The 24,446-nt window shown below is 39.0% G+C and overlaps 1 protein-coding gene across 2 annotated transcripts; it reads left to right on the forward strand.

The window, feature by feature from the left end:
* snx19b (sorting nexin 19b) lies at window positions 1–23,222 on the forward strand. 2 transcript variants are annotated; one of them, XM_088301139.1, is made up of 14 exons: window positions 1–124; window positions 858–1,096; window positions 1,726–1,920; window positions 3,060–4,265; window positions 6,406–6,604; window positions 6,729–6,829; window positions 6,931–7,050; window positions 7,358–7,482; window positions 7,857–7,950; window positions 8,035–8,182; window positions 9,010–9,151; window positions 19,186–19,370; window positions 21,418–21,505; window positions 22,197–23,222. In XM_088301139.1, the coding sequence occupies exons 2-14, from the start codon at window positions 893–895 to the stop codon at window positions 22,318–22,320; spliced, it is 2,931 nt and encodes a 976-aa protein (XP_088157265.1). In that variant the 5' UTR covers window positions 1–124; window positions 858–892; the 3' UTR covers window positions 22,321–23,222. The 2 variants fall into 2 exon arrangements, with proteins under 2 accessions (XP_088157265.1, XP_088157266.1); XM_088301140.1 differs by having other exon boundaries at window positions 39–140.
* The last annotated feature ends 1,224 nt before the right edge of the window (window positions 23,223–24,446 follow it).

Raw genomic sequence — 24,446 nt, forward strand, 5'->3', positions numbered from 1 at the left:
TTTTGAGTGGGCGGTTCACCTAGAGGATGACGTCACAATTCAGGAAGTAAACAGCTCACGAGATGTCTGGTTGATTGAAAGCTTGAAACAGCTCGTATGTTATTGTTGTTCTAATTTAATAATGGTAAGCATGCGCTAAGGTAAGCTAAATTTGCCGCGTTCTGACCTATTAAACAAGAATACCACGTGATCATTGTTTTATTTTTCCAAGCCCGTCAATGTCGTGATTTTGTTTCTTTGCCAACGTTATAAGCGTGAAAGGGGACATAAACATACGTAAACATTGTATTTAGAATCATGTAACAAGTAGACACGTAACAGTTTTTAAATGTAACGTGCAGCATTAAAAGTCTGCAGAAACATGTCGCATTGCTTATTTGCTTTTGGACACCACCACGGCGACTCGCCTTTGAATAATAAAACGTTAAAAATGAGCAAAACACAATTCTCATCTGTGCTAATAAACGTTTAAGTAACGAATCATCTCAAATGGGCAAAATGTTTGTAAACTGTGGTATTCGGTGTCAACCCCCCCGATTGATTTAGAACAGCTAAAAGGTCCGTGTTAGTCCAATAAACACCGTGGAACAAAACTGCATTGTTGCTGCAATGTTCATGCTTATGTTCCTCAAAAGCTCATTGTGTATGTACATAGGACGTGACAAAAAAAATGTTGCACTACAAAAAGTCCATTTATTTTCCGAATGTTTTGACTTTAAAAAATATATTCTCATAAGATTCTTCTCATACGATTTAAGATTGTAGGATATTTTTTTGTACTTTTTAGTGCGCCCCTATTCTCATACTGCAAGTCTTGTAGTTTTTAATACTGTGCCTAACTCTCTTTTGTCTTGTAGGTCTGATGCATGTGTGACACGCACCCCTCAGTGTCATGGCGGAGGTGCTGGGACAGAAGTGTTTGTTGGGCCTTGGAGTTCTGTTTGCTTGGCTTGTTCTTTTCCATCTGCTTGTTAATATCTGGCTGCTGTGCGTGTTCACCAGCCTGCTTGTGGTACTTGGGGGATGGCTGGGCTCACAGGCTATCTTGGAATCCAACAGCGAGATACACCTAGAGAGGTTTATCACTCTGGAACAGGTAAATCATGTTCAATCACTTAAAGGGACACTTGAATGAGTTTAACATTGGGACTTAATAGTTTTGCATGTAAAAATGACATCAGTACTAAAATATCCCCCACACCCCCCAAAAAGAATGTAGTGATTTAAGGAAATTTTTGTGATGAGATTTACGACAAATTGGCACGCGCCCTTTTTGGAGCTGGGCTTCATTTTTTCCGGTCTCAGCTGTGTGCAACCCTCTTCAGATCACCTTACAAATGTTCATTTCGATTCAGGTTGTTTCTTGGTCTGGACCCTTACAAAACCTTAAGGTTCTTCTGGTTTGGCCAGGCATGTCAAAAATACGACCTGGCCCGTTGGATGATTTAATTAATAAATTTCCGAGTATGTCAACAAAAGAAGCACGTCTCTAGCTCCTTTCTATAAAAAGTTATGAATTTTTAAAATAAATACAAACAAAATGGTCCCTCAGGCCGCTAGAAGGCAGTAAAACAATATTTGGTACTGTTTCTAATCCTCTCCACCTTGGCTAAGGCCAAATTCCAACTGAAGCAAAACCAAATTTGACAAAGTTGACTGATAATCTTAAATTCTAACATTATATACTATACCTGTATTTCCACTTATCTCATTGCACATTTTCAGATTCCTTCCACTGTGGAGGATGATCATCAATTGGACCAAGAAATCCACAATTCAGTGAGGAAGATTATCAGGGACTTTGTTTCTTCTTGGTACAAGACTGTGTCCTCTGAGAGCGGCTTTGAAATGGAGGTTCAAGAGGCAATGATTTCTATGGGCGTGGAGCTGAAGACGCGTGCAAAGCAATTAGACAGACAGGTACTATTTTGTAAGACATTCACTTTAGCTGGATAACGGACTTGGCTGCAAATGTAATAAGGGTATGTCTTTCTACCATTTGATTTTTGGCTTTTGACATCCTACATCAGGGGTCTTCAATCCTTTTCCTCAAGGTCCACTGTCATGCTTGTTTTTCACCTCTCCCTGCTGCAACACATCTGATTCAAATGATCAGATAATCAGCAAGGTCTGCAGAAGCTGGATAACGATTCTGCTCATTTCAATGTGTTGTGTTGCTGCAGGGAGAAATGGAAAACAGGCAGAACAGCAGACCTCAAGGAATAGGAATGAAGACCCCTGACCTAGATCTATCAAATGTAATATAATACCTAAATTCAAAATAAAGTGAATTCTGTGGCAAAATTATTGATGGCTATGAAACTAAAGTGCGGCATTTGTACAATTTGGACTATAACCACCTTATTTGCTGAACTTTCCAATTATTTTGTAGCTGCAATTGGTTAAAACTAGGGCTGTCAAAATTAAAGCATTAACTCGGGTGAGTAATCCCCCCAAAAATTTAACTCAGTTGAATATTTTAACTCAGTTTGATTTACTTAAAAAATAATTTACATACTTTGCAAATATTGTGCCATATTAGCTGTCTTTAGCACGTCTCAGAACAAAACACTGTTTTTAAGTTACCACTGGGCCTTGCAAACCAACACTGCTGGAGTGTGGCGCTTGTGGGCAGTTTTGAGAAATGTTTTGAAAATAAATGTCTGCAAAGATGTCTCCATTTAGATTGTATTCAAGAATCCAAGAAAGCTATTAGAACAGTCTTTGAATTAAATATACTTCATATTTGGTAATTTTTTTTCCATCAATTCCAAGATATTATTCAAGTAAATATCTGTTATAAGATTCGCAAAAAATGCGATTAATCATGATTAAACATTGAATTTTTTGTGATCAATTAGTTAAAAAAATCACTTGACAGAACTAGTTAAAACCCCTAATTTTAAAGACCCAGCGGCAACTATTCCTTTACATTGGGAAGACGAGTTCCTGAGAGTTTTTGAAGATCACACCGCATGCTTGATAAGTGGTTTTGAAAATATATAGATTCTATAAATTAATTAGCTGTCCACACTTATTGGCTTTTCGTATTGCTGCAGAGACTGACCCAGAGGATCTTGGAAATGTTTGGCTGCCATCTGCAGGATTACCTTCGAGCCAAGGAGCTGGTTGCCCAACAGCACATGTCTCCAACTCCAAAAGTGGATAGCGAGAGGGAAAGGTTGTGGCAGGCATATTCCAAGGTGACCACTCCTCACTGTGTTACAACCAGCGAGACAGTGGAAGTCAATTACACAAGAGCGCTGGTGGACTTATTGCTACATGTGTTGGTGCCCCCGCCTCACTTGGAAACAGGCACTGGACGATTTGTTGTTGGAGAACTCATCACCTGCAATGTCCTCCTTCCTCTTTTTGCAAAATTGTCTGACCCTGATTGGTTGAATCGTTTCATGATAGACATATTTGGCAGTTCTAATAAATCAAGGGAGGTGATTGAAGAAAAGACACTGGATTTGTCAGTACCACTTCCCTGTGCGAAATTTGAGCTCACTTTACCACAAGAGAGCACTTATGCCCACCAAAGCAATGCTGATGTCCCTCCTTCAAAAGCTCAAACAGAAAGGGAACATTTTGTTGATAAGGTCTTGCCGGGTCTCACTATGCACGATGGAACCGATTCAGAGGAGGTCTGTTGTCAACAGAATAACATTGAAGAAGAGAAAAGCCAGACCAAAAGAAACTCTTTGAGCGGAATCAACTCAAACCCCTTTTATCAAGAAAATGATTCTGACTTGGACTCTCCTTTAGCCGTATACAGAATGAGTTCCATTGACTCTTTGGTCATGAGCGGTCAAGAGGACGGTTTGTATGGTCAACAGAAAGAAAGTGGAATTGAAAGCAATAATGGCCAAGACTTGGAGGATCTTTGTTCCAATCAGTTAGATGTTTTCTGCCCTACAGTCTTGGTGAATTCAGAGACATCCGAGCACCCAAATGGCTCATTGGAAAGAACAACAGAGATCGCTCACATAAGCAGCCTTCAGAATTTGGAGAGTGAAGGTTGCTTCTCTTTAGCAAACCAAGGAAGGGACTTTCCTCTGGTTGTAGAACCAATTGGGAACACCAATGAGCTGAGTGCCTTCAGCCCATTGCATGGTTCCTCCCCCTTGCCTTCATTCAGTTTTGAGCCTCTAAGCAGCCCCGATGGACCAATCATTATCGAAAACCTTCGTATCACTGGCACCATCACAGCTAAGGAACACCGTGGGACCGGCTCACACCCTTACACTCTTTACACCATCAAGGTAAGAACTTCTATTTCTTTTTAACATCTATTCTTTTCAATAATCAATGTTCATAAGATGTGAAGAAATCTGCCATTAATTAGGGTTCAATCATAACATTAAAGCTCTAAGTTTTTTTTTTTAATGCCATTAAGAATGTCTCTCTCTCTCTCTCTCTCTCTCACTCCCTCCATCCCGCTTTCTCTCTCACACACACTTGCATGCAGAATAGATATATATTTGTATGTTTTTATTATCTTTTGCCACATTTAGACTTCAAACCTAAATATATAAAGCTAGATTTTTTTTTTTTGGAAGAATCATTACCAAGTGGGACACAATCGTGAAGCGAAACAAAATTCATACAATGATTTAAACTGAGGCGGCATGGTGGTCGACTGGTTAGCACGATGGCCTCACAGTGCACCGGTCGTGGGTTCGATTCCGGCTCCGGCCATCCTGTGTGGAGTTTGCATGTTCTCCCCGTGCTTGTGTGGGTTTCCTCCGGGTACTCCGGTTTCCTCCCACATTCCAAAAACATGCATGGCAGGTCGATTGCTCACTCTAAATTGGACCTAGAATTGGTGAATGGTTGTCTGTGTGCCCTGCGATTGGCTGGCAACCAGTTCAGTGTGTACCCCGCATACTGCCTGAAGATAGCTGGGATAGGCTCCAGCGCCCCCGCGACCCTAGTGAGGAGAAGCGGTACAGAAAATGGATGGATGGATTTAAACTGAAGAGTAGGATGTGCTAATTAATTCCCCCCAAAATACCATTGCTATTGGATGAAGTTTGGCTGCGTTTGACTTTGCAGTACTCCTGTTTAGCTGCACGCGTTCGGTGATCAAACAAGGGCTCGGGTCTAGGTTTTGACTGCACAGTTTATAATGGAGGCACTGAATCCAGTAAAACACGGCAGGATGAGTGGAACCAATAGGTGAGTTTGTCCTTGTTTGAAAAGTGAACACAAAACTCATCAAAGGCATCAGTGAACCAACCCACAGTTGAAAGCACGGCGGATGCACTCTGCAGCAGCAGATTTAACGGCAACACAGGAAAAGATGACAAAAAAAAACAGTCATGTGATCCAAGACATTTAAGTTGGACACGGATAGACAATAAGTGAGCACTAGGTCTAAAGTATGTCCTTGTTCGGGTGTCACATACTGCGCAAAATTAAAGGAATCAATAAGGCTTAAAAAGTACTTTGCCAGTGTTCTTTTTGCACAACAGACATGAATATTAAAATCCGCCATGAGAAGAATATGGTCATACTTGAGCCTGATTTGGGCAAGAAGATTTGAAAAGTCATTCAAAAAGTTCTTGTTGTGTTAAGGAGGTAGGTAACATCGCATAGCAAAGGGCCAGCGTGGCGTACTTCAAAGAAAGTGGCTTCAAAGCTGTTGATTGATGTAGCTAATATACACAGTTTACATTTAAAATGTTTTTTAAAAATATACACAATTCCTCCACCATGACCCGAAGTCCTCAGGGAGTCCAAAAAAATACAATCTCTAAGTTTCTGTCAGACAGAGGAAATCCAGGTCTTTGGATAGGAAAACCCCTCTCAGAATGTACGTTTTGTTTGTCAATAAGCGCGCATGGGGGCAACAGGAGTGCATGCCTCTTCCAATCGACAAGCTCGGGAGAATTCCCTCAAAAGCTGGAGATGGACCTCGCATTGGAGTAGGCGTAGAGGGCAGTAATGCCGTGGTGTTTCGGGAACGCCAACAACTGGTTTCAGACACGAGTCGACCTGAGTCCAGGACGCCCACGGCATTAAATCTGTACGATTGGGAACGAGCAGAGGTCGAAGAATGTTTTAATTCCCGTTTTAGCTTCACCAACAGGCCACTGCGTTAGCCGCCGCAGTGGCAGCACATCCGCCATAGAAGGTGTGCGTGAATGCCATCTACCAGAAGCGAAGGCAACGCCACGCCACCACGCTGAAACGCACCCAACCATCCAATGTGTTGTTGAAGATCCGATAAAGATTGGCGTTCAAAAAACAGCTGAGACTCAGTTTGAATAGCACTGTGAATAGAAAATAAAGCTAAAGTAGCAGTAGCATCGCCGCACAAACACTGGCGCACCGTCCGCCATTTTTGCAAACGAACAAACAAAATGTTGCTGAGCTGTATATTTTGTTGATGTCTTTCAGTATGAGACAGCGATGGGTTTTGAGAATCCAGGGCGCATCAATCCATGCTCAGAGGATGGAGACATATTGCAGCCATGTTTTGAAAGTCCATCTTCCATTCACCCAGTGGCCTACCACATGGTCAACAGACGATACAGTGAATTTCTTAACCTACAAGCACGCGTAGAAGAGAGAACAGAATTAAAGAAACTGATCAAAGGTAGGTAAGGAGTATTTTGAAGTATGGCTGTTAAAAAAACGTTTGTATACATGCACAGTGACTTTCCAAATACCATGCATATTTGAGTCCACATCGATGTTACTTCCATGATTCTGTTTTGAAGGTGTCAAAGGCCCAAAGAAAATCTTCCCAGACATGCCCTTTGGAAACATGGACAGCGACAAAATAGAGGCCAGGAAAGGAATGCTGGAGACCTTTCTAAAGGTGCGTCATTTTGATTTGATCAAACCCCAAAGTATTTTGGGGCCCAATGTAATAGTACATTTGTTTTTCCTAATGAAAACCTGTTTTTAAATTTCCCCCAGCATCTTTGTGCTATTCCTGAAATAGCCAACAGTGAACAGATGCAGGAGTTTCTGGCTCTTAATACAGATGCACGGATTGCCTTTGTCAAGAAACCTTTTATTGTTTCACGCATTGACAAGGTTTGTTGGTGGTCATTTCATTGTATAAGCCATAACTGAAGAGTTGCTATGGACACCGTGGGGAAAAAAAACATGCAGTAGACTACACTAATTTAACTTTATTTTATAATGATCTGTAGTCTGGATAGACTTTGATTCAGCACAGTAGCTCTTATGGTAGCTGGAGGACACAAATGCTATTTTGGTGCCTTGTTTTGCCATTTAAATAATTATCACTCGATTGAATTGTCATAAATGCAATACTATGAGCTTGAAGAATGCACACGCTACGGTATTTGCTTGTTTGTAAGATTGTTTACTTCTGCAGATTGTGGTGAATGCAATAGTGGACACTCTGAAGACAGCGTTTCCTCGTTCAGAGCCTCAGAGCCCAACTGATGAAAATGAGAGCGAGATGGATGGGGGGAAACTTAATACTGACAAAAAGAGCAAGTATGTGATTTAGAATAAAACAGAGCCACAAAAAAAAAAAAAAAGCTCAGGCCTTCAACACAACAAATGTAACTTTTGAGAGAAGTGTAACCATGAGATTTTCAACGTCCCTATGCTTCTGAGGTATGAAATAGTATTTATTTGATTTTATGTATAATAGTAATGTGGTTGAGGTTTTAAGTGATAGTGCCCCCATTTCTGAAGTAATTTGATCCAGAAGGTGTGACTTCCTGGCCACAAGTGAGTTATTTCTCAACACACAAAACATAGTTTGAACATTACATTGATGTTGAATTAACTTAACCCTAACAGTATCCAGTTTTGTGTACCTGTTGACATTAAGACAAAAGATTTTCTTCCCCTCTTTCTTTCAGGTCACGCCTGAAATTCTCCAGCAAAAACATCCCGTTTATGAATGGCTCCGACTTAAGACCACATGTCTTGTTTAGCTTGGAACAAACTCATACAGTAAGTTATCAATTCATTTTGACTGGTCCACAGTGATGTTTAATCCATGTTAATGTTTTGCCTTTCTTTGCTGTACACTTACAGGTGTTTAATGGAATGTCTTTGGAGGACCTGCAACGTTTTGTCCATAAAGAAGAGAATCTATCCCTCACATCTATGCCAGATTGTGAGGTCGGTCAGAATGTCACGCAATATGGACATTGCCAGGATGACTGTGCCACCGGACAGCAAAGTAAGGATTGAGTGTGGCTGGATTGTAATTTTTTTTGTTATCATCAAGACAAGTCAACTATGCATAAACCAGACACAAGATAGGATAACAGCTTAAAGCTGTTATTAATATACTTTGTCAATGAGAGTATGTGCAAGTCCACTTTTATATCCTAGTTCATTTGGGCTTCATTTGTCAATTGCAGTATGAAGATCATTCCAGATCAGATTGAATCAGATCTCTCAATGTACATTGGTTTAGGAGACAGGGTTAGATCATTTGTTACCACGAGTTAGCAGGATTTTAGACACACCTGGCAATGCTTTTCCAAATCACAGCGGAGGAGACATTTACAGTATATGCATATATTAAAAACATAGAAATGTTAGAAATGCAGTGTTGTAATTTATGCACATGAGGGCAGTGTTGGATAAATCATAGCCACGTTTGCTGCTTGATTGTAAGCCATTTTATGATCAAATCTTTAATGACATGCTCAATTTCTGAAGCAATACTTCAATTATTTGTAATAATGGCATAAGTTACCTTAACTCATTTACTACCACTGATGGCTAAAGATGTCAAAGATCCTTTTTTTTTTTTTTACTCCGCTGGTAGTTAAAATGATGGCCTAAGTCAAAAACTTTTGTTATCTTTAAAATCTCATGATGCTGGCCTCCTGTGTTAAAGCCTGCTACATCCTTAGTTAAACAGATCATTCAGTTGTACCCCGGAAATTAAATAATTAATAAATATGATCTAATCAACTTTTGGTTCATTTTTTGTGGGTGTTCTTTGGAAAAAAGGGCCATTATTTGAGGAAGGTCACAATGTATTTTTTTCTGCAGCGGGCACAGTTGCAGCCGAGATGGCTTTGGCGGATGTCACATTGAACATTCTGTGTCTGCTCATGAGAGAGGAGTGGAGCTGGCTGTGTACTGAGAACATTCAAAGGACCATCAGGCTGATGTTTGGGACCCTTCTTAACAGGTGATATTTACGTGGGTATGTTGAGGTGCCACTATAGAGAATAAACTGATTTCATAAGAAGCAGAATTTATAACCATTGAATAGACAAATGAATCTTTACCAATAAATACATAAATTCAGTTGATTTAGCCACAGATTACCAATATCCGTGTTTTTCTTTCTTATGTACAATTCAGTGGTAAATCGTTGACGTTACAGTTCCAGTAAGTCCCCAAAAATGCTACTGTGTGGACTTTGACTTTAATGACTCCTAGAAAAGCTGAGGGGCGTAAATGATACTTCCGAGGGTTTGGCTAATAAATTGAATGGAAAAAAATAAAATAATTTTAGAGTGGAAGTATATTAAAATATTGTTTATTATATAATAGATATATTATAAGTTGACTAAAGTCATAAATCACAGGGATAATACTTAAATATTTAAATGATTCTTTGAACTTTGTTATATTGTCGCTATTTTGTTTTTTTAATGTTAATGAGATGTCTGTAACGCGTAACACCTATTAACGTAAAATTAAAAAAATTATATAATGGACTGGGCTGCCACATGAGACCGCGTACTTGAGACCGCAGACTTGCTATGACAAAAATAATATTTTAATTAGCACCAAAAATGTGTACATGCATGTTTCTTGTTGAACCCATGTACACAAGAGCATTCTATTCTATTTGAATTTTCAAATGCATCTATAAAAGTTCCACTCAAACGACAAACAAAACTCACATACTGTGAGTTTTCTTTTATCCCTGTGCAAAGGGCTCTCTTCCACAAAATTTCCCATTTAATGATTGAATAAATAAACTGCTGAACTGACACCCAACATTAAGTGCAAGAACTCATTTTGTGCAGGTTTTCACAATAATCAACTCACAGAACTACTACTTTTGAGATTGTTAATTTATTGGTGCCTAGAGGAGTAAATCAAAGAAAACAATTGTCTGAACATGTCGAATCAAGTGCTTCCTATTTTACTTGAAGACAGCTTTTATTGACCTGTAATTTGTTCCTGGCTTCTTGTCACAGCCAGTGCTCTTCTTCTCTGGTGAAGAAGTGTAGTCTTGGCTGCTGGTGCGCTTCAGCAATGTCTGTCATCTTGTGGCGGACACTGGTATTGCAACTGTCAACTTCTCAGCTACCGTGTTTTTTACCCTTCCTTACTTTCGCTCATTCTTAGCGGGTATTTAGACTTGACTTTTACGTTTGATGACTCTTGACTTCTATATGTGGCACTTTTACGAGGATTTTTTTTCCAACAAAGAAATATTTCTTGGACGCAACATTTGGACTCTGACGGTAGACTTTGGAGGGTTGGGAGGTGAAGACACGTTTTTCCTAGTGGAGATTCCACAAAGAGGGAAGATTTTTATTAGTCAAAGATACACGGGGGGCGTGCTGGGTGTTGGGAGAGTTTATAGGGTTGACGAAAATTGAATTACCCGGCCCCTGTGATGTTTTTCCAAAAATAAGTCATGTTAGAAGTGCTTGCTTTCATTTTTTAAATATTTTTACAATCTTCTATTTTAGATTTGTTGTAAGATGAAATGAAAAACTAAACTGCTACCACTGCAAAAACACGGTGCATTACAACACCAATGAGCCTGAAGTAGTAGTCCCGTAATAAACCACCCAAACATTTGTTTTTGATAGGCATGTCAAATAGCTGTCAGTAAACTAATATGCCGTCCACTTCTGGCCTTCTAGTCTAATAGTGTGACCCGATGCTCCCTAGGGTGTCGGTACCAAAATATTGTTGCTTCATTTTGATACGGCGTCTGCTATTTTAAATAGTTCCAACGGCCAAGTATGACAGGCCGTGTGCTTTTGTTTGACCTCGTCTATATTAGGCAGCGGTCTGTCAGCACTGCCGTGACAGCTCTGTGTGGCAGGTTTTTCCTCTCATTTGTCATACATCTGGACAGCCCATGGGCATGTTTTCTTCCCCACAGTTAAGAATGAATGGGATTTTTTTTTCTTAGAATGCTATTTGGAAGGCAAAAGCAAATGGAATCATATTACTGTTATGTATTTGTTTTTTAAAGTAGTAGTAGTAAACACTTGATGGGGTAAACAACCTCTGTTAGGTTAGAACTAATGGTCTCTTCCTTTACACTACGTAATGCAGTGCACAAGTCCTTTACTTGCTTTGCAACACTGGTTGCAGCTGCAGGCTGGATTGTTATGATCATAATTTCACTAAATGATTTTCAATGCACTCATTTTGTTACTTAATACAATTACCTAAATGTTATACAAAATCCTGGCATAAACCTTCAACCTTGAAGTAGTTTACTGGGTCTCAACCTGGTGTAGTAGTTCTTGCACCCGCTCAACAACACACACATTTATGCAGACCGAGTCAATGTTTTAGTTAATGCATGGTGGACTTATTTGTTGTTCCAGGACAAACGTCTGACGTGTATTCATTCACCATTCTGGCTTTGTGTTGGGATGTGTGTTAGCTTCCTTTACAGTACAACATAATTCTACCCTCCAAAGTCCACATGCTGCTGCAGCGCCCCCAGTCCTCCTCTGCACCTGCCTCTAAATGACTGAGTGATTCTTTATTTTTGCTTCCTAAAATGGCATATTAATGCTCACACAAGCAATTCCAATGGGCCTGCGAATCCTTGATGACAACTTGATGTTCTAAGTGAAGATGAGTTGAGGATTCAAAGCTTGTCAGCAGCTGTCTTTTGGCAATGACCTCAGTCCTTCAGTGTGTTATTATTTTCGTTTCACTGCGTGTCGCTGTCGCTTCTTTATTCGAGGGATGTTTCTCTGGCATTGAGTGTTTAATTGAGTTTCAGTTGGCATAAATGAATGTGACATCTTGCAGCATTAGTAAATCAATGATCATAATATTGTTTTTAAAATAACAGCCCCCAGAACCTAGCACTTCTGAGTATGTGGTTATACCTCAACATTATAAGAGGGGGTGTTTTTTGCAAGGACTCTTCCAGATTATTTGTGAGGCCATATGAGCATGTGTTTTGCACAAATTACTGCCAAGTCTAATTTGCTCATGACAGTCAATATTTGTGTTTTTACACGGTGCACAGGGTTATCTATTGGAATGGTAAAGAATGAGTTCTGAAAAGTGAAGAGTTTAGCCACAACTGAACCTGTGCTAATGTCATACATTGACCAGATAACTTTACAGTAACAGGTCCTATACTGTTTAGCCAGCTGCAGACGTGGAGAATGTGAGGAAAAAAACAGAGTCACTTAATTTAATAAATGCAAAATTATGTATGTGTTCTGATTTCAGAGCAGGTTGACAAGAGCAGCCATTTGTCTTTGGCTTTGATAAGCCCTGATTTGTTATCTGTCAAGAGCCTAACTTTCTTCCAGATGGAATTTTAACAGCGGTGGTTCCTAGAGTTTTGGATTTTGGACACTGTTTCAACCGACACTTCTTCGTGCCAGAATTTTTGGTTTTTTTTCATTATGAACTAACACAACATTTGACCGTCCTGTCAATAATATGGTCAATTAAGTGTATTTCCCTTTCAATCTTGAAAAATGTGTTTTGTATTTGAAATCAGTAGGTAATTTTTTTTCTTATAAAGATGTGACATCAGTGTCTTTTCATTAGTTTTTAGGTACTGACTGACTCATATTGTGGTTCGTCACAAGCTTTTCTTTGCTGGAACCTTAGTGCTACTGTCATCAGGAATTCACCTCCTGTCAGTTGATGTGTGACCTTTGGGCTATATATGAAAGATTTGCAATTGGTGAGAAGAAGCGAGGGGAGAAGTGGATAAAAAGATGGTCTTTACATAATGAGACGTGCGAGCTATCAGCTTTGTTAAGACTGGTTGAGGTGTGACGTCTCTGCACAGGCTGTTCTTCCTCGGTCATATCTAGAAACACTCCTCAAAGTGGAAGCAGGCTGTCTTAGTGCTTCGTGTATAACCAATTAAGGCCAGCGTTGAAGCAGTAGTCAAAAAGGGCATGTTGACCTGAATGTCCCATTTTTAGTCACATTGTTCACTTACTGTTTGGAACCATACATTGTAAATCCCAGATTGTTTTACAGGTACAGAGTAGTTATGTTTAACACGTTGGTAATTATATTAATAGCGTTCTGTAGTCATGCCTATATACTGCAACATGTTATCATTATTATTCAGTGCACATCTTCAATTAGTAAGTAAACATATATACACCGAATGTCTTATTTAGATTACAATTAACCGCTGGAATATTTTTGGCAAAGTGTATTTCATACAAATGATCTCAACTATAAATATTGATGATAATGGCAAATTAATATGCCAGTAAGTGAAGTCCTGTAAAGGTTCTGAAATCCACACGGCACTCTGTTGTCACAACTTGTCACAACAAGTCAATATGACACCTAATTATCGACTCTGTTAATTCAGTTAGGACGTAATGAAACACCATTTGGATGCTTGCTAAATGATCTTGATGAGGGGTAGACACCGTGTTGTAAATAAGGACCATAGCAGGATGAAGTCATGCAGCAGCCCGTAGGCCTCTTCACATCTCTGGTGTCTGTTTTTACCACTCACCTGAGTCTGGGCCCTGACATGTGCCTCCAAAGTAATGGTTCATCCTCGGTCTCCAGAGACATACTTGTGCAATGACCACATGTCTGTTAAAAAACCTGTAGGCTTATTTTAGCTCTAAACGGGCCCGGGTTTTACTTCTCTGTGTTTCCCATAAATGGTAGCAGAAATCAAAGGAACTTGTACAGTTGTTGGTCAGCTTGGAAGATCTTTTATGCATTTATCCTGTAGTGGATCTTGCATAACACATATTCCACACCGCTTCTGTGATGGCATCACATTGAGACCGGGTTGATTGGGGTATGAACTTTGTGCTTGTAGGTTAATTAAGTTGTTTTTGTCTTCTGTGTTTGTAACTTGGTGGCTTGGCAGTTGACTAACTTCTTCTTATGTTCTACTTCAAATCTCACTTATTTGTGCAGAATTGCAGGTTGATAGACAAGACGCACGACACAGTGGTATTTTCCCCTTCATTTTCCCGGCTTACAAATATTTATTTGACAGTTGAGCTGGAAAACCGCTCTAGTGGGTTTTGCGGTAGCAATAACGCAACAGAGACTAAGACGCCACCAGACCGCAACATCTGATATAGCATTACTTGGCATTCGTTTGCTTTAATTGGCGAAAACTGTGTGTGGGTTTGCCTGGGCCAGTGGGAAATCAATCCCCACAGTGATTGCCATAAGACTCTAGTGGTGATGACAGCAGAGACTTAATTTGATGAATGTTATTGTAGTACAGGGAAAACTCTAGTAGCAACTAGATATTTATAGTATATATAGTATTAATGTGGTGTGCTCTGAACCAAGACAGTGTTAATATAAACGTCTATGTACCATATGTGATATTCCGTACTATGGTTCAGACGGTATGTTTATGTTTTGACCTTCGTGTGAATCAAGGCGTTGTGACAATCTCAATCAAACTACATGCATCAACATTCAAACTCCACATGAAAATGGAATGAGCACGTATATGACTATTAGGCTTTGCACCATGTCTTGATTTGAGGTGGTGAAGTGACAATCAGGAACCAGACTGCTGGACTGGGCTTGGATGCGTCACTAAGAGCAGACCTATCACAACAACTGACATCATAAGTGGATAATTAGAACCGCCTGTCTTTTAAATGCATTGGCTGGTACATTTAAGGGACACTTTATTAGGTGAACCTGCACAATTGACTACACTTACAAGAGGTAGTACCGCTATCTCTGATCAGGATGCAATGAAGTTTTAACCACAACAGGAAGAAATCATTCATTAATTCATTTGTCAAACCAAGCTGGTTATCAATAGGGTAATAGAGTCTGATTTTTACAAAGGTCATATCTTGTTTGATTTTTAAATGAATGCCTGATCTGGAGGACCGTAAAAGTGCATATGCAATTATTCATACACCTTTTAAAACATATATCATAGGCAAAATCAATATCTACTCAAGACAAATTTGCCTCTTTGTGACAATCCTGTTCATAAATGTCTCGCTTGACTTGTGTAAGTGCCTTGTTGAACCTTGCTGGACAACAAGAGTCTTCTCATTCCAACCAAGTGCTTGTCACTTTGTAGTCTGATGTGCCTTCACTCGAACAATTGGCTTTGATCTTTGCTATTTTATGTCGGTTAATCACTTACAGAAACTCAGTGGTGTTCTTTTACCCTGGAGTTCTTTGGTCATGGTCCTGCCATATCCCCATAATGACTGGCGATTTCTTCCTTTTTGTTCACAGGCTGCAGATGAGTGATTTCATCTGTGGGAATGTAAACTGTTTTCAGGATGTTCCTTTTGTGTTGTTCTTACACGCATCTCTGATGTAACTGAGTTTACTGATGAAGAAGCTCCTAATTAGGACTAACAGTGCATTCAATAGAAGTTAGGTCTGAATGAAGTCACAGCTCAATAGTTTTCTGGTGCACCAATGTAACAAACAGTTGCCCCTTTTGCCTTGAAGTGACTATGCAGTATCCACATTAAAGGGGAAGTCAACACAAACATTTTCCTTCTAATAAAATGTTCAATGCGGTCCCATTAGTTTGAAAACGGTATTCTGATTAATATTGTGTTTGTGGATTATGAATTAAGAAGCCAAATCCACCCATTTTTATCCATCTCAGGGGGAAGCCATTTTGCCGCTGACTGAAAATGACATCATCGTTGCTCAGGGCTCAGATCCAAACAAATTAATTCATATTCCACAATATTAATCAGATTACTGTGTTTAGAGTAGTGGGGCCACAAAACATATTGTAAAGACAATTTTTAAGTTTAAGCTTTTTCAGTGGTGGCCATACTAACCATATTGCCAGAACCGGCCTTGGTTATTCATGATTTAATATAATAATTCTCTGTGATTATTTCACTTTTAGCATCTTTATACTGTTTTCATCTAAGACTTCAAAATCTTCATTCTGCATAGTTACTTTATTGTTTTACTTTTTTAATTTTTTTTTTTTTTTTTTTACAGTGAAATCAAATTGAATATCTTGTTAAAGCCATTCCTTATGGAATGATTTAAACTGGTAGAACGATCAATCGTCCGTCCATCCATCCATCCATTGTATCCACCCATCCACCCAATCCATTCTCTAAATCCCTTATGATTGATTAATTTAAGTCGATAAAACTCAAGAAACTGTTGACTTCTCTGTATTAATTTAGGAAATATGTATTGGTCTGGTCAAGCCAGCAATCGTGAACTTTGGGTGACCTGAAACAGTCACATAGTGGTCGCTGTTATTGTGGAACTCTGCAATGCTATTTAGCCTCTAATTGGTAGATTTACTGATGTACAACCCCAATTCCATAGAAGTCGAGATATTGTATAGAAATGTAAATAAAAACAGAATATAATAATTTGCAAACTATGTTCAACCCATATTTAATTTAACACATTACAATGACAAGATATTTAAAGTTCAAATTTAAAAACTTTTTTTTAACAAATACTCAACTTTGAATTTTATGACTGTAACTGGTTGGAGAAAAGCTGGCACAGGTGGCAAAAAAGACAGGAATGCTGATCAAACACTTGTTTGGAACATGTCACAGGTGAACGGGTTAATTAGGCACTGGTGGATGCCATGATTGGGTATAAAAAGAAGCTTCCCTGAATTGTTCAGTCAGTCACAAGCCAAGATGGGGCAAGGATCACCTCTTTATGAATAACTGTGTGAGAAAATTACACCAACAGTTAAAGGGCAATGTTCCTCAACGTACAATTGTAAAGAATTTAGGGATGCCATCAAAATATCATCAAAAGGTTCAGAGACTCTGGAGAAATCACTGCATGGAAGTGGCAAGGTCAAAAACCAACATTGAATGTCCGCGACCTGCGATCCCTGAGGTGGCACTGCAAATCTCAAAGCGAAATCTCAAACGTATCTGAGGGGATCCAGGTATTGAAGAGTTGGAGGAAGAGGAGCTAGTTGGAAATATGTTTGTTGGACCATTTTCGAGCCAGATGCTCAGGAGATCGAAAATGTTTTGCGGCTGTCAAATCATCCTCCGGTAGGACAATACGCATGGGCAGGACATTTTGGCAGACCACTGGACATGCAGTAGAGACTAGACTCCTTGAGACTGGAAGAATGGTAAGATATATAGGCTAGGATTATTAGCTTTGTGTTATTGTTTTAAATTCAATCCTCTGCCATGCTGTTAGTGACGCACGGTGAGATCAGGTTTATTTATTCTGCTAGTACTGAGTGTACACGTTATAGTGGGTTGGTTTCTACGTTTTCATTGGTAAGGTATTTCAGGTATATATACACATACTTGCTGTTCAACTCTCTACTTAACATCTGCCCTCTCGTTCTCCTCAGCTCCTTGTTCTCACACACACACACGGTGCCTCATTGGGCTGTTCTAGACGTCATAGGTGCAAGCCCAACAACAGGCGCTCTCCATAGAATGTGTACTTCACTTGCAAGAGACTAATCACTGGTTTAAAAAAGTGTCTGACCTTGCAATGAAGTCATCATAGTGGAATCTCCCACAAACTGTAATTTTGTCCTGGTAATGGCAAAAATGAAACTGTGCAATTTTATTGCTAATATTTCTAATGACTGCGTTTGCAGTGACACTCGTCTGAGTTGCTGAAGAAACAAACATCATTGTCCACCTGCTGAACTTTATACCGTAACCAAAATATACACTGTTACTGGGGGCAAGCCTAGACCTCAGATATATATATACACACACATATAGTGTCGTGGAACCTCATATTATTAACTTAAATGGTTCCGTGAACCCGTTCTTAACCTGAAACGTTTATAAATAAAAGTAATGTTTCTCTTTGAAATGAATGTATTTGCAATTAATCCGTTCCATAACTTTTATTTTTTTTAACCAGTGTGTGCTTAAAAAATCATACATAAAAATAAGCAAAATCACACTATTACAAAGAAATAAAACACTTTTCTTTTGGTCATTATTTATTATTTTTGGGATTTCCTCACTCACACTATCACCAGCCTATTTTAATTTCTATTTGGTTCATAGCTATGCGTTTATGATCTTAGATCAACTGACAAGGATTAAGACAATTTACTGTAGATTATTGTAATGCATTTTATTTTGGAGTCAGCCAATCCTCCCTCAAGTGCCTCCAACTGGTCCAAAATGCTGCTGTTTGCCTTTTAACTGGAGCTCAGAGGAGGGAGCATATAACCCCAATCTTGGCTTCTCTTCACTGTTAATTTTAAGATACTTCTATTTGTCGTTAAATCTTTAAATGGCCTCGCCCCAGTCTACCTCTCTGAGCTCCTCCATTCCTGCCCACTGCCTCAGGTCTGCAGACCAAATGCTGCTGTAGCTACCATCTTTTGGCTACGGGTTTACAAATGTAACCTAAACAATGCCTGAATGCCATAGCTCTATTGAGATGGTTGCTTTTAATAACAATTCTCTTCTAGTCTGGGTTACAACTGTCTGTGTTTTCACCCCTCAACTAATAAATGTTTGTGTGCAAGAGTTCGGGCCTGAATGAAAGGTTAATGACACCCGGCATCACCCAGCCATTTAAATTTACTATTCACAAGACCTTAAATCCAACAGATATGCAAAAGCCTTTGGGGAAGCATATCAAGATCACGTGTAGCGTAAGCCCTTGTCAAGTAGGACCTCTCTGCTGCACTTGAAGTTTCAAATCCGTATAGGAATGCAATGAGGCCTTGGCTACAATTATTTTGATTGGCTGGTCTGACAAAAGGATTGTTCAGTGTTGATCCAGTCAGGCACAATGACAAAATCACAATACAATGAATTCACTGACCGTTTTGTTAACACGCTATGATGGGAGGTCAACAGTCTGGCGCTAGTGTAAAAGTGCGCTTGAATGACAACATAGTTTTGGAAGAAGTGGTTTTCTTTGTCTAAAAAAGGTGTCTAAACTACATATGAACATTTTTTTGTACTTTTTTTTACAAAATCTGGTCAAAGTGAACCCGTGTTTTCCTTCTGTGGGTCAACCCTGAAACTCTTGTGTAATTTCAAATTTCAGATGGCTGGATGTGAGTGTGGCCAATCTGACATCTACCAGATACTGGGTCCATTATCTTCAGGTTATCCAGGAGTCTGTATGGCCAGGAGGAGTTTTGCCCACTTCACCTCAAATGGAACGAAGTCAGCAGCAGAAGGACAACACCAAGATACAAGCCTTGTCTTGTCTGATGAGTCTTCTGCCAGGTACACAATTTGAGTAACACTATAGTTGTGGAAGCTCTAAGGTAGGGCACAGTCTGTTCAAAGACTAAATGGCAACCAGGGCAACATTGTCACTTATATTTTGTTACGGGACGGCTGGATGAAAGTGTTGCAGCTCCACAACCAAGATAGAGCTTGGGTATGATTCTCATTAGGTCAGGGGTCTTCAAACCTGTTCCTCGAGGGCCGGTGTCCTGCCCGTTTTCCACCTCTCCCTGGTGCAACACACCTGAGCGATCGTTATCTAGCTTCTGCAGACCTTGCTGATTATCTGATCATTTGAATCAGCTGTGTTGCAGCAGGGAGATATGGAAAACCTGCAGGACACCCGCCCTCGAGGAAGAGGATTGAGGACCCCAGAATTAGGTCATTCAGGTGGAGGTTGTTAAGGGATAGACCGATTATCAGCCACTGTGTGTGCTCAACGCTTGCACTCTAGAAGGTGAAGGCATTGGACGATATATTATTTGCATTAAATCAAAGCTGAAAACTGATTAGACAAAAAATATAAAGATCCCACGAACGCAGACAAGGCACACACTATGAAATGAAGACAAAAGACTGTTGGAAATAAATTAGTTCTACTTCATTTAAGTTGTAGGTCTGTGCTTCTGATAGTGTGTGGGCCTGCAGAGAAGGTTCTGAAGGCGTTGCCGGTGTTGGCTTCACAATCAGAAATGTTGTGTGCTTTTGTGGAGAATTATCAACACATGAATGTGTGAGTTTACTCATGGTCTGTCAAAATGTTTTGGAAATACTGTTGGGAAGCACTGTGTTCATTTTTTCATTCCATTCGGAGAATGCATCTCTATAATTAAAAGATGATCTGATGCGTATCTCGATACAAAGATGTTTTGATTTTCACGTGGAATGATTCAGTATCGTCCAGTTTGAAAGGGTATGATGCAATGAGTTTCTTTTTGCCATTTTCCGTACATAGAACTGAACTTATCTGTACGGTAAACGTGATGTTTCCTTCAAAGTTATACCTCTCCAATAAAAGACTTAATGGTACCTATATATTTGTTTAAGTTCGATTTGTTGCACTCACATCTTTAAACTTAAAACCTATGTACCGATTCAGTATTTGATTTTGTTACACTCCAACATACCGCTTTCCTTTCTGGTATGATACTGCAAATCCGGTGCCCCCAATAACTGAAATATCAAATGTATGAATGTCAAATTGGATCCATCTTAGCAGTATCAGAAGCATCGACAGCTCAAACAGTGTCAATCCCCACACCACCGCAAGCAGACGTTATGGCGATCCCATCATAGCACGCTCGGTGCTATTTTTGTTGACACTGTGTGATTTTAGTTTGGAAACATCACTCCATGTTGGGCCAAGCTTCCATACAGTTGTCAGGATATTCAGAGTTTAGCATTACGCTACCAAGACTTATCACGGAAGTGAACCAAAGCTGCCGAGTTACTACCATGCTCATTTTACTGGGCGTAACTTGGTTAAATTCATTGCATTGTCCACATTTATACAATTTTAAAGGTTTTTAAATTAGTTTTGTGAAACAGATAAAGATAGGTAGAACTGTTAAGTCCCATGTCCGTCACAATTATGACTACGTCAGCGTTCCACCACAATAGATACTACAATGGCGCCGAGGCTCATATATCTACTGATTCTTCACTAAAATAATTTTGAAAATGTTGCAACTAAAGAATTTACAGTAGTTATAAATTGTTACAAAATTTCAAGTTCTGCTCATTTGTTAATAGGGTAATCACACTGCTTGGTTTATTTTTTTTTTTCATTTTCCTTCCTTAGGACATGGCAAAGATTGTTAAACAGGCAAACAACGCTTGAGGATACTTTTCTTCATAGTCTGTAAACAGTGCACAAGTAAATGCTGTAAATAAGTTAACTAGACATTGCCCCATCTTGTTAATGGATTGGTCAGTGATCTGCCCCCAAAATCCTGATCATATAAAGTCTAGTCAATGCAGTTGTAGCTCCCATACTTTGATGATTTGGTGAACTTCATTGCCTTTCCTGCCTTTGTGTCCACAGAATTAGTCACAGATTTGATCAGCTCAGAGAAGTACAAACTAAGTTGGGAGACTGTTCTTGATTCCTTCCAAAACCCTGACATTAACAGGTAAGCAATACCAAGACTGCATTATTTTTGTTACCCTTTAAGATACATACATTTCGATACCTCAGTCCCAAAAACTACAGCTGGCCTATTCAGGCTCATATCTTAAATTTCAAAAAGCGAAGGAACTGACAAAGTTCTTCTGAACCCCATATATTCATGATATATATGTTGTTTCAATAAATATTTCATATTTAGTCCTTATGATATATTGTTTAAGCCTTTAAGAAAATAATTACTCCCGTGTTTTTTTTTTTTTTTTGTTTACATGCAAAGTTCCAACTAGAAAGAGTTCTCTTGTTAAGCTGCCGCTCCTGCGAACCAACCCTAGATAAGGGGGAGATAATGGATGAATGGATAATAACAAATGTATATACTTGTACAAACATTATTATTCGCCCTGTGGCGCTATTGCAATTATATCTATAACAGCTGTGATTTCTTAGTTTACAATATTTGCGAAACTCCGTAAATAAAGGAAAGAGGACTTGCGTTATCTGAAGTAATATTAGTGCATATATACCACTTAAACTTGCGTCTCTCGCACGTGACTGTGTACATCATGCCCCGAGTGATGAAGCACTGAATAATTTTTTTTTTAACAAATCTTTTGAATTAATAAGTGTAATACTCTTGAGTCAATAGAACTGTTATTTCCATCACTAATTTAAACTCCCATCTTCTGTTTTATTAGACACCTGGTGTACAGCATCTGTGACCTTTTATTGGAGTTCCTGGTTCCTGAATTACCTGAGCAAAGCTTTCAAAGGAGTTTGCTGCAGAGCTTCTCCAAGAACCCGGAAAAACTCTTGGCATGAGGAGACAACCCAAATAAACTGTTACACGTGATAACCTTAGTCATGGTTTGCCAAACCGTTTCAGTTGTAGAAATTTGGTTCCTCCTCAGAGCCCAAACACAAATATAATAATGTACTGCCATAACATCAACAAACTGTACTATGTTGTGAAATTATCCAACAAGCTTTACTTAAGGTATTTTATTACAAGTTGTCTGCTTGTCAATCAGAGATCTAGTTTACATAATTTTACACTGACAGCTGCCCCCAACCAAAAATAAAATAAAATAAAAAATAATAATAAATAATAAAATAAATAATAATGATAATTTATTAGAATATTTGTCCCGACCAACTGGAAACAGTTTCCAGGTGTCTTAAAAGATTTCTAACATTGTTTAGTCAAAATGCCAACTGATAAAGATTGGTGGCATACTAAAACACTGGTTGAAAAACTTTTTTGTTTAATGATTCATCATTGTTTGTTGATTGTGAATACTGATGTGTATAATATGTGATTACTGATATATTTGTTAATTATAATGTATTCTTTGGTGCCCGATTGTCTTGTTTACAGATTGACTTGAAAAGTGTTTAGTTATGACAAATTTTTGTGATTTCCATCTAAACCCAGAATGAATAACAACAACAACATGGGCTGATTATAATAATACTGTTTTAATTATGTTGTAAGAAAATCGACTGAATGATTGTCTGAGTGTACATGAATTATACAGGTATGGAAAAAAAATTGTCACAGCTTTGCTGCAGGTGATGCAATGTTTTGAATGCCAAAATGCACGCTATTGTTTACCATTCCACTTTGTATTTATGTATTTATGCCACTTTGTCTTGACTGTAGTGCAGCATTTAATGGAAAGTTATGCTGTTCTTAAAGCTATTATATGTACTTGTCAAATCTGTCTTTCATGTTTTCATTTTGAACCACAATCACATTCACACTTAGGGGGAAATCTGAAATAGCATGTTTTTGGCATGTAGGTGCCATCCACATGCTAGTGTGCAGCCCCAACCCATCTTGTCAAAATGTGTATAATTTACATGCTGTGAATTGTTTTAAAATACTTTGATTTTAGCGTATTTTCATTGAGCAAAACAATGAAGTTATTTAAATGGCAAAATGATTTGTCAATTGTGCTCTGAGCTCCACGCTGACATGTTGTACTCCGCAGACTTATGGCTCACATCCAACAACAGCAAATGTTTAGAATATCTTAGTGTGTGATAAAGTTCTGGCCCTATAGTGTATTCTAAACTACCCGTGATACAGTTATTCATCCTGCTTGCCATTTCCCAATATGTCTCCCCAAATTCCTCCTGTTGCTATACTAAATGGAAAGAAACAGAAGCTACTGTACATTCTTATCTAAAAAAAAAAAAAAATGCAGTCACAGGCTGCCACATGCAGGGTGCACCCCGTTCAGAGGCGATAAGCTACAAGCACCGTAGTGAGTAGTGAAAATTTGCGTGTAATTTACACCCACTCCAAAACTTCTATAATTGCCTATAGATGCAACCAAAGGGGTGGCATAGCGCTACTGTTGTCTGAATTAAGAACCCCATCTTGCATCAACATAGTTCCAAAATGCCACAAGACGACAGCAAAGTTTTGGCTGAGCATCCTTACAGTGAATACGTGAATTCTTCAGCAAATAATGGCAGCCCCCCCCCCTCCCAAAAAAAAAGCTGCAAATGTAAATTTGCAGGCTTTCACTGTAATCGCACGGACACCATGAAATCATTGGCGATCATCATTTTTCTTTGATTAGCCAACCCAAATAACACTTGCAGGCCAGTAAACATGCGTGTGTGTCTAAAACGGAAACAACTTGATAAGGATTACAGAAAACTTTCCTGGTTGCATCATTATACTGCTTGTTGTTTGACAATCATTGGCTTGAAAATGAGTCACAGTATGGGTGAAAGTGTTGTTTGACCTTATTACTTATCTAAGGGCTCTGTCTGAAAGTCAGGGTCAGGTCTTTTTCCACGAAAAAGGATTCTGGTGTAGGTGTTTACAGTGTCCCCAATTTTGGAGACTGGGCTAAACAAAGCTATGATGCCAAAGATTTCATTTAACTCATTCGCTACCATTGACGGATATAGACGTACTTTCATTTTACCTG

Source organism: Idiotropiscis lumnitzeri, chromosome 7, assembly GCF_059441095.1.
Source record: "Idiotropiscis lumnitzeri isolate Australia: NSW breed Sydney's pygmy pipehorse chromosome 7, RoL_Ilum_1.0, whole genome shotgun sequence".
Classification (NCBI taxonomy): Eukaryota; Metazoa; Chordata; class Actinopteri; order Syngnathiformes; family Syngnathidae; genus Idiotropiscis; species Idiotropiscis lumnitzeri.